Source organism: Pteronotus mesoamericanus, unplaced genomic scaffold (assembly GCF_021234165.1).
Source record: "Pteronotus mesoamericanus isolate MK-2021 breed Mesoamerican mustached bat unplaced genomic scaffold, CSHL_Meso_final contig_116, whole genome shotgun sequence".
NCBI classification, from domain to species: Eukaryota; Metazoa; Chordata; class Mammalia; order Chiroptera; family Mormoopidae; genus Pteronotus; species Pteronotus mesoamericanus.
Window position 1 is genome coordinate 8750904 of NW_026555027.1, and position 17925 is coordinate 8768828.

At 51.1% G+C, this 17925-nt stretch overlaps 1 protein-coding gene across 2 annotated transcripts in view; it reads left to right on the forward strand.

The window, feature by feature from the left end:
• The window catches only part of PKNOX1 (PBX/knotted 1 homeobox 1), a 51433-nt gene extending 33862 nt beyond the window's left edge, over positions 1-17571 (forward strand). For both annotated transcript variants that reach the window (XM_054578685.1, XM_054578695.1), the window contains 5 exons: positions 1115-1212; positions 7124-7252; positions 10201-10277; positions 13470-13642; positions 15641-17571. In XM_054578685.1, coding sequence (XP_054434660.1) covers positions 1115-1212; positions 7124-7252; positions 10201-10277; positions 13470-13642; positions 15641-15852 — 689 coding nt within the window. In that variant the 3' untranslated portion in view covers positions 15853-17571. The remainder of the gene's footprint in view (positions 1-1114; positions 1213-7123; positions 7253-10200; positions 10278-13469; positions 13643-15640) is intronic.
• The last annotated feature ends 354 nt before the right edge of the window (positions 17572-17925 follow it).

Sequence of the window (17925 nt, forward strand, 5' to 3'; positions counted from 1 at the left end):
GTAACTTTTAATTAATTCCAGTTTCCTAATAGGAGTCCCAAAATCTAGACTTCTTTGAATGCCTGTTTCTTGTTAATTCTCAATGACAGATAGTTTATACATACTGTGTTTTCTTACCAAAAAATGTTGGGAAGAAAGTTTTTATATAGGAGTTGAAACTTTATAGCAAAAAACCAATTGTAATTTTCAAATAGCGGTTTTTAATTTTTCTCTTAGCAGCACCTGGAAGATCTTAAATTGTGTCATTAATTGATGACAAGCCAATAAAAGTGCAGTCTTAGTCTTGGTTTAACTTCTATAATAAAAGCCATCGCAGGAGGGGGACAGATTCTTGAATTCTGCAGTGCACCTAGAACATTGCAAGCCCAAGATCATCATGAAAATGTAAGGAGCGGGAGAAGTTTACACTAAAAAAACCCATGTGACAGTACAAAGGGAAGCCTCCACAGGAAAACAAAGAACACTTGATCAAAAAGAGAACTATTATAAAACTACTTGTCATCTGATGCCTTTGGCCAAGTCCTTTGATGTACGCTAATTGTGGAGAAACGTAGAAAATGTAGGGGAGCACAAGCCACGGAAGTGCGGACCTCCTGAGCTGGCCGCGCCCTGTGCGCCACCTGTGAAGACCGCAGGGATGTCTGTCAGCATAGTGTCACCTGGGCACTGCATGTGCTGTCAGTTTGTTTTGGTAATTTACAGTGACAAGTTGGCTAGCAAAGTGTCGATCATTTGAAATGATGTAAAAAGCTCATCAGCGCTGGCCAGTCTGGCTGAGGTGATTGGAGCATCATCCCATAACCAAAAGGTTGCAGGTTCGATTCCCGGTCAGGGCACATAACTAGGTTTCAGGTTCTATCCCCAGTCCAGATGCGTGCAATTCCTAGTCCAGGTGTGTATGGGAGGCAATCTGTCAATGCTTCTCTCTCACATCGATGTTTCTCTCTCTCTCTCCTTCCTCTCTCTAAAAACAATGGGGAAAGCATGTCCTTGGGTGAGGATAAAAAAAAAGTTCATCAAATGAGAGGTTTTATTCATTTCATAGTATAGTGAGAAGATTGGTTTTAAATCGTTGAGACTTAAATGTGATTTTTTTTTCTTCTTCCTTTTTGAGGTGGCACAGTTTATCAGCCTGTCACAGTTGTCACCCCTCAAGGCCAGGTAGTGACACAGGCGCTGTCACCTGGAACGATCAGGATCCAGAACTCCCAGGTGTGTGTGCCAGTCCCTTGGCAGGATTGGGAGGCGGGGGCGGGGTGCGCGTCATGCAGGCGCGGGGGTGCAGGGGCGGGGGCGGGCGCTGCAGCCCTTCTGTCTGGGCGGAGGCACCCAGCTCGGGCTCGCTCCCATGCAGCACCTGCAGCACCCTCCAGTTAACCTGGACCTCAGTATTTTGTTTCTTTTTTACTCTTCATCTCTCTAATTGTAAAACTGTTGCAAAGGTCAGAAAAGTCTAAGGAAGCAGGAAAAAAGTCACCCATCATCCTTCCCCTCAAGGAACCACCCTTGTCCAGTTTAACGGTGGCTTGCGAGGGTGTCTCTGAACAGGTGTCTCTGAACCAGGAGCCTTGAGGCCACACAGCCGCACTCCCCTCCATCCCCCGGTCACAGTAGGTCCTCAGACAGATTTTCGGCCCATGCCTCCAGCGCTAGGGCTTTGGCCTGCACACTCTGAAAGGCTTTCCGCGGCCTCCCTGGCACGCTCCTGCTGAGTCAGAGCCGGGCTTCAGGCTGTCCGGGGCACTTGCTTAATGCCCCGCCACACCCTGGGGAGAGGCCCGAGGAGGGCTCCCCCTCGCCCTCTGCACGCCGCCCGCCGGGGCCCTGCTTCAGGAAGGCTGGCCTGCCTCCCTCCCGTGGCCCGCCAGCTCCCAGAGCACGGGGGCGGCTCCGAGGGCAGGAGCGACAGAGCTGAAGGTGCAGTGACGTGCTGCGACCTAAGGACAGTCCTATCCTCTCTGTGTCTTTGGCCAAATGCGATTGGACTTGGTGGTCCCCCAGACCCCTCTGAGTGCTGGACAGGCTACACACTTTTGCATTCAGCTGGGTCTAAATCAGAGGGACCGGGTTTCTGTTATCTGTTCTCACTTAAGAGCATTGATTCCTTCTGTGTGTTATTTCCTTGTCTTTGGCTGCACAGATGTTTTCGACATTCTTCACCACTTTGAGGCCCTGCCTTGTGGGGGTGGGTGTTTTCCTGCATCAGGTGGCACATTCAAGGGGGCCTGGGGTGTGTGTGGGCCCTACAACCAGTCCGGACTTCCTCCCTTTGACCTCATGGAAGATTTCGTTGGACAAAGTCACATTGGGACTGGTCAGGGCTCAGTGATTGTGAGGCCTCAGAGGCCATCTGGGCACACACAGCCTGGGACACTAGGTAGCTTCCCAGAGCCAGCAAACGGGGTTTGGGGTCGGGGAGGAGCTGGGCCCACCCATGCTGGCCCTGGGTCCCTGACCACCTGCTTCCCCGGGAATTCCCCATTTATAATGGCTGCGAACGTGAAGCAGGGCCTAGTGTGCCGTGTTACCTAGTACTAAAGTGAGCTCTTCTTTGAGGACAGCGTTTTAATCAAACGCCTTTCTTATATACTAGAGGTTCGTTCATCCTGCTGTTTGAGAGAAGTTTTCTAATTCAATGAATTTTCTTACAGACGATAAATTACTGCTTTAAATAGCAAATATACAGAGTTTGAATTATTTCAGTAAAACACTTTGTCGTGTCTATCTTGGGGCGACTCCCCAGAGCCATCGAGCAGGCCCCTGAGGAGCACAGCCGCCTCGCCTCTGCCTGTGAGCTGCCCCTGCCGTGGCCCCCGGCGGCCCCCTGCGCCCTTGTCCTCACCTGCCTTATCTGCCCTGTTGTGATTGTTTCCAGCGTGGCCAGGCTGGGAAGCCAGAGAGAAGAGCTGCTTGGGCTTCTAACGGGAGAGGAAAGAGACCCGACTGTGGGTCTTGGTGGGGCGATCGTTGACTAAAACCTGGGCGTTAACACAGGGTCCGGCAGAAGGCCGGCCTGCTGGAGTGTGGTTGGTAGGGTAATAATACGGTGTAAGAGGTTATAGTTTTAATTTGAGCATTTCACCTGAAATGTCATATGGTGTGCTTGCATGCAATATCGTTATGTTACAGAATTACATGCTTATGATTTTGTAAGAAAAAAGGGGCATTACTTGTGCCAGACCCTGTATATGGTTCTATCACAGCTCTTTGGGCTGCTTTGGGCTATTTTTTCCCTTCTTTTTTGGCTAACATTTGGGCTCTCGTGCTTCAGATACTTAGGTGGGGAACGTACCCGTGGGAGTTTTCGTGCTGTGCCAGAAACCCCCAGGGCTGGCTTTGTCCGGAGACTTGGGGGCTGTCACGGCTCCTGTTGTCACTCTGGGGGTCGGCACCGCTCCTGGAGGACCTCAGCAGACGGCGGTGCGGTGGCAGTCCTGGGTGTGCCCCTGCCGCCCCGTCCCGCCTCAGGACAAGTCCCGGCCCGGGGTGGAGCTGGGCTGCGGGCACGCCGCGGGGGATGTTAGCCCAGCATCGCCCAGCTCCCTAGGAAGAGACCGGCGCCGTGGGGCGCCATCCGGCCAGCGCCGGTGAGAGAAGGGCGCGGGGTTCGGATTCTGTTCTACAGCATTTCTACGGAAAAGTCTTTAGTTGTACTTCTAGTGCGAACCCATTTAAAAACACTTTTTGAGAAAAGGAGAGGTAAGGGGGGCGAGGGGTGAGATTGCATTAACCTTCCCCCCTCCCCTCCCCTCCCCTTAGCAGTGTCACAGCCGTAATCACGCCGCTCTGTGTTGTCTCTGTCAGTGGCACAGCGCTGAAGAGCTCCTAACAGATGACAGCAATCCCTGCCCCACCCTCTGGGCCCCCAGCCCCGCCCCCCAGTGCCGCCCCCCAGGCTGCACAGGCAACCCCTGTCAGCTCTTCAGCCACTTCTGTTTCTCCCTCGGTGTTTGTAAATAAAGACCTTCTCTCTTAATGCACCCCTTAAAACATCTAGGTTTGGCTTTTCGTCATGCGTTCACGGAGCCTGTACTCTCCTGTCCCCTCCCGTGCCGTGTCTCCGCGTGTGTCCTCCCCACTCATTCCGAGTGCGGTGTGGCCATGTCTGTCTGAGTGTGAGCGTCATCATGCCGGTACTGGCCTCTGCCGAGCGCTGTGTGTGGCCGTGGTGACGGCGCCTTTCCAGTTCCCATGTCTGCTTCTGCCCGAATTAGTCGCTGCTAGATGATTTTCCCCTTCTCCCGATGTCCCTGTCCAGTGGCTCAGTCCTCCAGTGTTTCCAGTGGTTCCCGCGCCCCCGCCCTGCGTGTCACATCCGGGCCAGCATCGTCCAGCAGCCCTCGGCCCTGCTGTCTCCGATGGCCTGGCCACTCTGCCCAGGCCCCACATAGGCATGTCCTTGGACTTGCCTTTGACCTCACCCCGAGGGTTCCCTTCCTCGGAGCCCCCGTTTCCTGCTTTCTCAGCTTTACTGCCCCCTCTGAAAGCTTCGGGAGGAGATGTGCCCGGAAAGTACCTTGTGCTGGGAGGTGATTTGGTCCCGTGCTTGACAGGCTGTCCGGAGCAGTGCGGCTCCAGGTGAGACGTGCCCCCTGGAGGCGGGACGGCATCCACCCACCCAAGGGCGTCAGTGCCGCGCCGCCTCCGACAGGGTGGCTGTCAGCTCTGGCTTCTCCTCCTGCTTGCCCCGCTTTGGGATGCTTCTCCGCGCACAGCGGTTTTGCTGAGCGCTGCTGAAGGACCTCGCAGTTTTTGCTCTGGGACATTTCCGTGAACTCTCGGGGACAGCACCCTCCCACCACCCCGCCCGCAGCAGGCACATCCTTTTCTGGGGCCCTCGAGCTGACCATCAGCCGCTCTGAGCCAGCCGTCTCTAGGCGTCTGTGCGTTTTTGTGTATGTGTTCCCATTGCCAACTGTTTGCCTACTTTCTGAGAGATTTTCTTTTATCTTCCAACCCCTCTGTAAAGTTTAAAATTTTCAGCATAGTTTTAATTTCTAATACTCTTTTTGCCCTCTCTTCATCCTATTTTTAGTTCATGGTGGTTGAAGTTTTTTTTGATTTCTGCATTCTTTCCATTTTCTCTGCATCTCAGAATTTATTCACTTTGGTGTCTGCTTTTTGTGATGGAGGCTTTCAAGTGTTTGGGGACACTTGGCTGCCCTTTGAAATGCAGACAGCAAGCTCTTTGCTGCTGGTCGAGTGCTGGGGGGGCGGGGCAGGAGGGCTTTCCTGCTGGGCTGGCTGACTCCACAGTCCTTTCTCCCTCAGTTTCTCAGGAGGGTCTCTGAGCTCGGCCTGGGCAGAGGCAAGGTGGCGGGCCAGGAGCTGGCCAGCTTGTGGGGGGGTCTCCATTTCATGTGCAGACCCTCTTCTCCCCTCTTCCTAGCCCTGCCCCTCGTTTCCACCCTCCGGCTGTGTGCATGTGCCGAGTCTGTAGCCTCTGCTGTTTCTTTGGGGGGAAACCCCACATTTCCTGCGGAGGAGGGGGCAGAAAAGTCATCTACAGAGAATGATGAGGGAGAATTGGGGGTTTCACTGCTTCTTAAATGGACTTACAGCCAGAATTCCCGGCTCTGTTGCCCCTGCCTTGTCTAGTTCCGGGCTTTGCTGGAGCCCAGTTGGAGCTAAAGGGCCCTCACTTGCTTCCTGTCTCCACTTGGTTTGCACTCCCAGGCTTTCCGCGGGCACCCTCAAAGTGGGGTCACGGGCCCTCCGGTCCTCACTGCACTGACTTATGAGCCCACAGTTGCTTTAATCCTGCGCGCGCGCAACACTGAAGCACATGTCAAGTTTCGCGAAGAATGTCATACATTAAATGTATGGGGCAGACAAGCTAAATTTTGGCCCTGGTGCTTTGGAATCAGTTTCAAAGTTCATTTTTCCATTCTTTTCCTTGTACATGAACAAGAGCATACAGGCTGTGCTTAAAACCATTTACTTTCAGTCCTTTAACAAACAATACATTCCAAAAACAACTATGCCCTTAGTAATAATCTTGAACTTTAAGATATTTTAGATATGATTAGTGTTCTTAATGTTTCCTTCAAGCCATGAATTTTATGTCTGTTTAGATGATGGCATTCAAGCTTTGTTAGAATATGTCAAAAGTGATGTAAATCCAGAGGAAGTACAAATAATATAGTGAAAACCTCTCCAAATTGAACTTGCAAATCCTTCAATCTACGTTCACGAGTTATGCTGTACTGAAATCAGCGTACAGAAGGTGATGTTCGTTGGTCACGTTAGATGCGCTTGTAACAGAATAACAGCAGGAGGAACAGCAGGGGGGCCCATGCGTTTGCGCTGGGGCCTCAGGAGACAGTGCCACAGACCCTGGAACAGCGTGGGTTTGCATTCACGTGCGGGCCGTGTAAGGGGACCCGCACAGTTCATGCTGGTGTCTTCAAGGGACCACTTTGACGCCGTCCCTGTGGGCGCCCCGGGAGCGAGAGGCTGCGCTGGGGCCTGAGCAGGGCCGGTAACACCAAGTCCTGTCTCAGGTTTGCGTGAGACACTTACCTGAGAGATGCTGTGCACGTCCTTCCCGGTCGAACTGGAACTGCCGAAAGCGTCCCTGCTTTTCTCGGGTGAGGGAGGCTGGGCTCACGGTGGCTGCCGAGGCCCCCGTGGAGCCGCTCCTCCGCCTCCGCCCTGGGATCCCTTGGTCGGCACCCTGTGTGCTGCCGTTCCCGTCCCCCCTGTTCAGCTGGCGCTCCTCTTCGGACTAGGGGCCCTTTCAGCTTCCCTGTCCATTCTCAGCGGTTGCTTGAAAGCTCTTTCGGGCTAGGAACTCGAGTGTTAGCACATCCGTGCCTAGAGGAAGCAAGATGGTGCATAAGAGACGTGGGTCTCACCTGTCTGAAGGTGAACAACTCGGGGGCCTTCTCAGCATCCATCCCGCCTGCCTTGCCAGGCAAGGGGCCTCTGCCCAGCTGAGACACTATAGTGTACATAGTCACAAGGCGGGGGGACCAGAGCCCAAAGTTGGCGCATGTGCCCCTGCTCTAAATGTCATTTATTGCTAAGATCCGTGGTTTTCTTCTCTATCAGAAGTCGTGAACTGCTTGGATGTGTCATAATTTTCTTTGCTTTCTAACATTCTTTTTCAATTGTTTAACAGCTTCAGCTACAGTTAAACCAAGATTTGGGCATCTTGCATCAAGACGATGGCTCCTCTAAGAACAAGAGGGGAGTTCTGCCGAAGCACGCCACCAGCGTGATGCGTTCCTGGCTCTTCCAGCACATAGGGGTAGGCATGCGGCGGCCTCGTGGTTAGCGGCACCCTCCGCGAGGCTGGCTTCCTGGTGGTTTTCTAGGAAGAAGTTGCCTGTGTGTGCTGTGTATGTAAAACCAGGGTAGTAGGCCAGGTTTTAAGTATCTGTATTTTGTTAACTGTCCCTGTGGGTTCAGCGTGGACAAAAGGGAAGGTTACCAAAAGATGGAGGACATCACTTCAAGGAACTTAAATGAAATGAGGGGGACCCCTGGTGGGAAGGGGTCAGTTCAGCCCATGTTCGTCGTGCGTGTGCCGTGGGAGAATGGACTCGTGAAGGGTGGCGGGGGAGGCGAGGGGATCAGAGTGCGCGGGGAACGGGTGCATTTGGGCAAAACCTTGGACCACAGTGATGATTCGTATATTGGATTTTTAAGGAAGATGTGCCTGAACACCCCAGGATCGAGCTGGAGAGAGTTGGCCATGTGGACAGAGGGGTCGGCAGGTGGCTTGCTGCACTTGAGATGCAGTTGGTCCAGGAGGCAGCAGCATCTCGGCCCCCATTCTGTCCGGGCGCCCGGTTTCCTCCCCACAGTTGTGGCCGCGTCTTTTCTGTGATGTCTTCTGTCTTGGGAAGCGCACGCCTGTCACTGTGTTTAATGGGACACTCACTCATGACCAGGCTAAGTCGCTCAGCCCTCACCCCCCTGACCATAGGGAAGGTCTGTGATCCAGAGCAGCTTTCAGGGGTGACTCCCCGTGTAGCGCCAGGGTCAGGACCGACCGCGGTGGCTATCAGAGCAGCGGGTGGGGACAGCGGCAAGAAGGTGGATGCTCCCTGCTGCCTGCTCCCTCAGCAGCACCGGCCCGGGCTGTCCCCGAGAGCCGGACTGGCCCCAGATCCGCCCCTTCACGTCGCTGCCGTTGTGACCCACTTGTGTCTTCAGTTGCTGGCCAATTCCTCGCCAGCCCATCTTCTTTGTCTCCGTCCTGGTGCTGTTGCTGTCGGTGGAGGTGGCCGTCGGGCCCGTGTCCCCTCATGCCCTTCCTCTGCCTTCCCCTGTCACCTTGGCATCTGCCTCCACCCTTGCCTGACTGTGAACCCCAAGTCCAGCACCCGCTCTCAGTCGTCTCCCTCTGGGTTAGGCCCTTGTCACTGTTTCACGCCCCACTGCCCTCTGACCGGCATTGGGCCCCTTCCCTGTCGTGGAGCAGTCCTGGGAGGAGGGGGCGCCTCCCTTCCTGAGGCGAAGGCCCTGAAGGCGCCGAGGCCGCCCCCGCAAGCGTGCTCTCTCCTCTCCGGTGCTTGCTCTCCGCCAGGCCATCCCGCCAGCAGCATGTGGCGGCAGGTGTCAGGGGAAGGAACAGAGCAGCCCTGTCTAGAAACTTGTCCTAAAAAGATTCACAAGCAAATGAAAGATTTTATGGAAAAATGGTACAGTGATATCCATTATGCTAATGGGACATGAGTTAGTACGTGAATTAGAACCTGTCGATTTGATGGACTGTTATTGTCCAGCTAGTTAGCGTGATGAACAGAGGCTGTGAACACTTGGACACTTCAGATAAGTGAAAAAGAAGATGTTTTTAAATATATCGTGATTGTTACAACAAATAAATATAATTGTGATGTAATGTTAGAATACACACAAGTAAGTGGTGGGATTGGTTTTCTGTTCAGTTTCCTTTGATGTACTAATAATTTCTAAAACGATAACCCTACACATTGGTTCAATTAAAATACCACTTTTTTCTTCTGAGAAGCCATACGCTCATCCCCAGAATCAAATTGAGTCACTGCTGGTCAGGTTAAGGGAACAGAGAAACTGCTGCTGAGGTCCTTCTGCTGCTGGTCCATTGTCACCATCGTGCACGGTGACTTCTCCGATACCCTGAGTGCTCACTTAAAGTAAAAACTAACACCCACCCCTGACTTCATTGGTGCCATTCACTCTCTGGGGTCCTGGTTGGTCCAAAATAAGAGATTTCCGTATATGTAGGTTTTAGAGTAAATGTCTTGTTGGGTTCTACACATGGACAGTGATCAGTCTTGGAGAAATTTTTCATTACCATAAATAGAAATCACTTTCCTTTGGTACTTCTGTGAATTTTGAAAATTACTTCTGTTTTAATTATTTTTTTTTAAAGTGAAATGTCTTATACATAAAAGAAAGAGGAATGTAACAGACGCACCCACCACGTTCAGGCTCATTGTCAACAGCACACTTGGTAACCTGGCAGAGGCTGTGCCTGAAAAGCCCAGGAGGATGGCAGTGCCTCCCACGTGGTTTCTCCTCAAGGCCCCGGGTAGAGCCCACCCTGAAGTGACAGCCTGGAGTGGCCTGCGGGCCCTTTCCTGCCACCCTGTGTGCCAGCCGCGGGGACGGGGCGCTTGCGAACTCCATGCCTCAGCCCCTCCTCTGTGAAGTCACAGGGACGGCGGTGTCTGGCTCAGAGGTGGTCCTGAGGAACCCATGCACTCCTCCGAGGGGTGCAGAGGTGACAGAGATGTGCTGTCCCCGCCGTGCCCGCTGTGCCCGAGATTTCACGAGGCCAAACCCCACCTTTACCCGCTTTAAACGGGTGCAGTTTATCGTTCATAAATTATTCCTCAGTCGAGTTGATGCAAAAACTACAGATGTACCAGGGGCTTAGAACAGCACCTGGGGGGACAGACAGGACTTGGCGGCGTTAGCATTGTCGCCTCACAGCCTCAGACCGTGTGACCTCCATGGCCTGGGCTGCAGCCAGTTGCTGCCGCTGCACTGGGCACACCCAGGCGGCCAGGGGAAATGTTTCGTTCTGTGTGTGGCGTTTTCTAAGAAAACTGTGAGACGAAAGTTAGGTTTTAACTGAAGGTGGTATTGATTGATGCTTGTCCGTTATTTACAAATGATTATTTGTTTGCCCGTATTTTACCTAGAAAATCCTTAGTTCCTTTTTAAAAAACTGAAATTCATGGGGACCGCTCTTTCTGTTTTTAGCATCCCTACCCGACAGAAGATGAGAAAAAACAGATTGCTGCTCAGACAAATTTGACACTACTCCAAGTTAACAACTGGTAAGACACACCCACTCTCTGAAATTGTGCCTGTCAGCATCACAGAACACTTGAAAACACTGACATTAATAATTAGTAAAATTTGGTTGAACATACGAGTTCTTTTAACTAGCAGTACTGCTATCTCAGTGCTGGAACTGGTGGCAGATACTTAAGAATAAACCAGCGCGCACTTCCAGCTCACATTTTTCATGATGAGCGCCTCACCGTGAGCCTTGGCGTACGTCCTGCCTGCTTGCCCGATTACAAGGGTGTTTCTCTATTGCGTTCCTACCCCCGAGCCCCTGCGTTCACTGAGAGATGTGATGTTTTCCTGGCTGAGCTGCGGGCAGTGGGCAGCCGAGATGAGGTGTCCTGACCCCCGGTGGCCCCTCGGTAGCCCTTCCACCCTCAAAACCTTGTGTCCCTTTGTCAGCTGTAACTGGGGGTGGCAGTTCCTCCACCGTCCTGCCCCACAGCAGGGCCTGGGGGTGGGGCCTAGGGGGTGATGCCCAGGGTGGCAGTTACTTTGTTAGTGAGGCATCCTGCTCTGGCTCTGTGTCATGTGTGACTGGGGCGCCTGCACCCTGACCGCGTGTTCTCCCTCCAGTGAGAGCTGTTCACGCTGTACGTGGCGCCAGGGTCTGGGGGGCACTCAGGTTTGGTCCGTCAGCCCTTCGTCTCAGGTTTATTTACTTACTATTCAGACACAGGAAGTGATTTCCGCTTAATCAAACGGGCATGTAGGAAAGGAAAGAAAAGAAAAGAAAGCACAAATTCTAGCACGTGTAAAATGGTTATATTCTTATTCTAACTGTTAAAACTGAAACTCAAAGGTCTGTTAAGTTCCAATATGGTGATAAAATCTTCCAATGTATGCAGTTAAATATGCAGGAGGTATGCTTGTGCATTGCATTAAATATTTCTATTACCCCACATTTGAGCCCTTCCTTTTTGAGGGGGTAGTTAGCAGTAATAGGCCATACTATATGGATTGTTCCTTGCTAAATATTTTAAGCAGAAATCTAAAGGCTTCGAGTACATTGTCGCTCTGGTGTTTGCAATGTCTCGCGTGTCCTCGGCTGTTTCCGTTCAGTCTGGCGCTGGAGACTCCTGTTTGACGCAGCCCTGACGGTGCCCGGCTGGTTGGGACAAAGGGCCGACACGAAGGCCTTCTGTGAATGCGCTGAGGCTTTGTCACCACTCGCTCGGGCCTCTCCTTCCTGTCCTTTGTTGACTTCCTCATGCTCCCTAACTTGCTGCTCTGTGGTGCTCACAGAGTTGTCTTATCCAGAAGGCTTAACATCAGCTTTTAATTTTTAAAAGTGCTAACAGGCTAATGACATGACTTTTGTAAATTTTAAAATTGTTTGAATATTTTCATTATTAGTTGTAGCCACTTTTACCCTTTGTGACTTTTTCTTTACTTTTTTTTATAGTCACAAAAATTACATCATGGACTGAGATTGAACATGCCCACAATTAGCTTATGCCTCTGCCCCGTAGCAGCTTTGACTGAGGATAAAGAAGCAGGTCCCGGCAGGCAGCAGCGGGCCTCCCTCCAGGGCGCCGCCGGCGGCGGGGACTGCAGGGCTGCCGAGAGGTCTTCTCATGCTAGGGCTACAGGGACTGAAGGCTGGCGCTGAGGGAAGCTCCATGGCGCTGTCTATTCATTTACATTATTAGAATGTGTCCAAATGCAGTTTTACATGTTCTTGAGTCTTAGGATTTTATTTTATTTTTTTAATCCTCACCCAAGGACACGCTTATTGATTTTAGAGAGAGAAACATCCATCTGCCTCCCGTACATGCCCTGACTGGGGATTGAACCTGCAACCTACATATGTGCCCTGACCAGAAACAAACCCACAACCTTTCAAGGGTTTATGGGTCAATGTTCCAACCACCTGAGCACCCAGACAGGGCAAATCTTAGGGTTTTAAAATTAAGCAACCTTAGTCTGGTCAAGATGCAGGCATAGGTAAACATGGCTTGCCGCCTCACACAAGCACAGCAAAATTACAACTAAAATACAGAACACTCAGAACTACCAGAAAATCAAGCTGTAGGGAAGTCTGACTAAGGAATTAAAGAAACCACGTTCATCCAAACAGGTGGGAGGGACAGAGGGACAGAGGTGCGGAAACCTGGAAGTGATGAAAAGCAGGGACCGACAGCCAAGATTGCTCTACCCAGCAAATATATCACATAGAATCAAGGGGCAGATAAAGAGCTTCCCAGACCAGGAGCTCATCATCACTAAACCATTATCATCTGAAAGGTTAAAGGGACTTAAGAAAAAGATGATCAAAACTATGAACAATAAAATGGCAAAAATACGTATCAACAATTGAATCTTAAAAACATACTAAGCAAACAAGAAGAACAGAAACAGAATCATGGATACGGAGAGTGTTTTGATGGCTGTCAGATGGGAGGGGCGTGGGGAATGGATGAAGGGGTGAGGGGGTAAGAAGTACACATAGGCAGTTACGGAACAGCCATGGGGATGGAAAGTACAACATAAGGAAATGGAGCAGCCAAAGAACTTAGACGCACGGCCCATGGATGCGAACAAGGTGTGGGGGTGGCCTGAGGGGGAGGCGGGCGCTGGGTGGAGGGAGGCAAAGGGGGGAAGTCAGAACAACTGTAATTGCTTAATCAATAAAATATAACATTAAAAAACGAGCACTAGCCCTTCACTTGGAAATGCCCTTTGAAAAGCCCGGTGGTCAGGGCTGGAGTCCGGCCCTGAGAGCTCAGGCCTCAGCCACACTCAGTGCCACCCAGGCAGGGCAGGGGTGGAGGTGCATGGCCTTCGGCTGCAGGGGACACAGCTTTGCTGCTTTATCCTCTTTCTCCCTTAGAAAAAATAATGTCACATTCACACCTTGGACAGTGACATTGGTGTCATAATGAATATCAACTTCACAGATGTGGGCTTAATCAGTTACAGTGAAAAAAAGGTTGACATGGAGGAGTTGGTCTTGATTCAGACGAGTCATTTGAAAAGCCGCTCGCCCTGCATGTTTGGACGCTTAGATAACACGCTCCTCGCTCTGAACCCCTGTTGTGAGAGGGCAGATGAGCTGTTCTGATCGTGTCCATGCTGCTCTGAAAGCAGCTTGTCCCGGAAGCACTCTGTTGCTCCTCCAGGGTCTCTAAAAAGGCCGTTCTGATGGACGTTCTTCCCTTGTCGACCTCCATGCTCAGGTTCATCAATGCGAGGAGACGAATTCTTCAGCCAATGTTGGATTCCAGTTGTTCAGAAACCCCCAAAACAAAGAAGAAAACTGCTCAGAACAGACCAGTGCAGAGGTTTTGGCCCGACTCCATTGCGTCGGGAGTCGCCCAGCCACCGCCCAGTGAGCTCGCCATGTCAGAAGGTACGGGGCCCAGGGCACTTGCGGGTGACTCTGCAGGGTGGGTGGTGAGCCCTAAGCACCATCACTTCCTGTGAATTTAGGGAACATGAACCGAGGCGTGTGCAGTTGTCTGTATCTGTGTCTGAAATGGGAGGAAGCGACATCCTGTGTGTTCAGGGACTGAGAGGAAACTCACAACACATGAAACGTGACCCACACACCGAGACCCAGCATCAACAGTGTGTTCTATGTCCTTTCGTCTTTCTTTTCCCTCGCACTTGGGCAGAAGATGGCATTGTCACCTCCTCACCACCTGGCACTGCGCCCTCTTTGCCCTTTTAGTGCCCTTGGCCCTTGTCTTGCTCTTATTTGTCCCTTTTGACCCCTTGCCCCTCTCTGATGTGTTAATGCACCTGTCTGTTTCATATGCGTGTGTTTTTAAATGTGTATGATGGTATTATCATCTCATTCTTACTTTTTCATTCTCCTTTTTTTCAGTCAGCAGCATAACTGTTATAAATTAAGAAACTTTGGGCCATTGTTTTTTCAAATATATTTTCTCCCCCTGCCCTCCAGGGACCCTGTTGCCTGCCTATTCGGAGGTTAAAAGTCATGGTGTTGTGGGCACCTTTTTAGGTTTCGGATTATTTTTCTCTGTGTCACTGTGGATCATTTCTCTTCCTACCTGTGAGCTTTACCAGTCTTTCTTCTGCCGTGTTTAGTCTTCCTCTAGTCCCATCCAGTGTGCTCTTGGTGTTAGATGTTGTCATTTCTGCCTCCAGCAGTTCTCTGTGAGTTTTTCTGTCTCTCATGGGTCTGCCTGAGTTTCGAACCCACAGAGTACAGTTGTAATTACTTCTTGATGCCGTTCTCTGCTGAGTCCATCCTCTGTCTGTTCTGGGTCTCGCTTTGGTGATTGAGTCTTGTTCCCAGTGGGGCTCAGTCTCAGGCCGATCGCCCCCCACAGTCGTACAACACCTTGGAGTGCTCCCACAGTGTCCCATGTAGCGGGTGTGTCCACTCTGGCTCCTGAGCCCTGGATACTGCTCTGTGCTCTTAGGGGTGCTTGCCCCAGCCCCGGTTCATTTCCCTGCGCGCACAGGCCGTCTGCCCTCCGCCCGGTGCTCACGGCATCCCACAGCCGCGGGTGGGCTCGGGACCGCCCCTCACAGTGTATTCCTCAGGCTTGTTTTGTTCCATTTAACTCCTCCTGACTTGCGGCGTGTGCGGGTACACCTTTGGCTTCAGCATGTGCGTTTTGATATGCAGCGATCCTACATTCATGTTCAAATAATTTATATTTTCAGTTTTTATTTCTCTTTCAATCCAATACTTAGAAAGGTATTTTCTCTCTCTCCCTCTCCTCCCCTTCAGAAAAGGCAGTGCCTGTCTATTGCGGGAGAAGTTCAAATGAGACTATCCACTGAAAACAAACCTCCCCTCCATCCGGGAGTCTCGTCTCCTCCAGAGACGACCCTTATTTCCAGTTCCCTGTACGTGTTCCCAGTGCGCACGAGATAGGGTGTCCTGTCACAGGCAGGAATGGACAGGCCTCTCTTCCCGAATTTAACACACACAGTGATGTCTCCTTTTGCTCTCACCACTTGCTCATCCACTGGAGACTTTTACGGGTGAGCATGTGAGATGCCCCGTAGTTCCCAGGACGGATGGATCAGCACATCCCAGGTTTTCTTTCTCTCTCGCCTTCCAAGCTGGTCTCCTCACTCCGACCTCATGCCCCTTTGCTTTGTTTCCCGTTATGTCTGTGTGGGCCCTTCTTCTGTCCTCTGGTCTCCTTTGTTCTTCTCGTGGCACTGTTTCCACCCTGCCCCCGAGACCTTCAGCAGGGCCTGAGGCCCATTCCGGAGACAGTGTCCTAAATCCCTGTGCGCGTCCCAGAAACACCCAGGGTTCTTCTCGGCAGGTCAGATAGGCAGACTGCGCCCACTGGGTGACGCGTTTGCCTCTGCTGGGCACTAACTTGAGCAGTGACCGCTGCGCTCTGCTTGTCTGCCATAGGAGCTGTTGTGACGATCACCACACCCGTGAGCATGAATGTGGACAGCCTCCAGTCTCTGTCCTCGGACGGCGCCACCCTGGCCGTGCAGCAGGTCATGATGGCGGAGCAGAGCGAGGACGAGTCCGTGGACAGCCCGGGGGCAGGTGGGGCTGCGCTCACCCCCGCCCACATCAGCGGGCTGGTCCTGGAGAACAGCGACTCCCTGCAGTAGGGCCGCGGCCGGGACGGCGGCCGGGACCCAGGGGGCGCCAGGACCCAGGGCAGCGGGCTGGCTTTTTATAGTTTGCACAGCAAACATTTTCCACAGTTTTATTTCTGACCTGTTTTATATGTAGATATAGAAGAGTGCACTTTTGTATTTCATAGCAAGCTTCAGGGGCGTCTGTGCCGGTGCGGCGACTTCTTTCAAGTGTGTGTGCGTGCGTGCGTGTGGGTTTTCAAGGAAAGTCTTTAAAGGTATAACGCTAAACATGTGATGAATGACAGACACCCCCCTGAGCCCCTAATTAGGTTAAAGATCAGTGCTGCCATTTTGTAAAAAATTATGCAGTTTTAATGAGTTCTGTGGTTAAAGCAGGTCTCGTGGGCCGACTTATCTATGTAGCCCACGGGTTTGGAAGAAGCTTCTGCACCTTCAAGCCGCCAGTGCAGGGCGGACAGGACACGACAATAAACTGGTGTGACTCCGTGGTGAATGGACGGCGACCTAAGACCTTCGAGTTCTCTCATGGCCAGTGAGCCTGTTTCGTTTGCTATATATAAAAAGAAACTCCTATTTTTACCTTGCTGGAATTATTGGATAAAAAGCTATTTTTATAAATTCGTTATGAATTGGATTATGACTATATTGAGGGTAAAATTTCTAGTGAAGAAACCACACATGCTTACTATTTCAATTTGGAGTGTTACGAATTGACCAAATTTAATGAACCTGCCCCGAGATAGCTAGGGTAGCAATTTACATTTACTACTATAAAAGAAACAACTATTTAATGAAATTTTGATATCTTCAAATTTTAGTTTATACGTAAATGCTCAGATTGCATTTTCCACTTAATCTAAACATATATCTAAAGGTATTTGCTAAATAGGACTTAGTTAAGTGAAATGATAGCCAGTAATTAGTTAAAGCTCTTACCATGCATATTTCAGCCTAATTTAAATTTGACTGCAGTTAAATGGTGACTGTACCATGTTAGCTGTGTATCGTTTTAGAACTTTTTAGTCAGCCATATGTTATGCATAGAATGTTTATTATAAACTAATATAAAACGTCCTCTATCCCATTGGCTCAGACCTAAGGTGACTTGCAAACACTGAACTCTGTTCTGTAATTAACAGACACCCACGAAGCGACAGAAGTGGATGGGACTGTGCCGATGGGGCAGTGCGCTCTCCTGCCGCTGGCCGCACGGGTCACCGTTGGTCCTGGGGCCCGTTTTCCTCCTTGTACACGTTACTCTGGCATTTCCAGAGCCCCCCACCCTCCTTCTCCAGCACACGAGATTTGGAATAATGTTAGGGCCTCGTTTCCCGATGACAAAATGAGCCAAAATCACAGACTGGGTTTTGTTTACTTTGGTTGATTGGTTTTCATTTGTTTGCTTGCAAGCGGGGCTGTTTCTCAGAGAGAAAACAGGGCGTCTTGTTTCAGAGGGCAGGTCTGTCACCCCACCGGGGACACACAACAGGGCTCAGCGAGTTCCTAAGGGAGGGCCTCGTGGCCGGGAAGGCGGGTGGCTGCTGAGGTTCGGCAGCCGTGACGGGCTGTGCACCAGGGTTCCTTTGAGGGGTGTTCAGAGCTAGTACAGATCTTTTTTCTGGGACTGACTTTTCCTTAACAACTTATTAACTCAAATTAATAATGGAAACTACTTCCTGGATAACCTAGAAGGCAGAGAGAAATCATAGAAATTTCTCTTAAAATATTTCAAGAGCTTTAAAAAGAAAAATGACTATCAACTCTTTGGGGAGATAACACCATTTTCAAGCAGCTATTGATTGCATTCCTTATTTATGAACAGTTTTTACTATTTTAAGCCTACTCAACTTTAAAAATTAGCTTTATCTAAATTCTGACTTTGCTGGGCTTCTCCACGACTCTGGAAGCCAGCCCTCTCCTCCTTCCCCCTCCCTCCCTCCCTCCCTCCCTCCCTCTATCTGGGCCACCCTGCTCTTTGGATTAGTGAAAACATGCAGGGGATGTGGGCTCCTTCCAGGCCTTTGCTTCTCCCCCCACCAGAAACCGTGACCACGGGGCCAGCAGACTGTCAGCCAGGGCTGC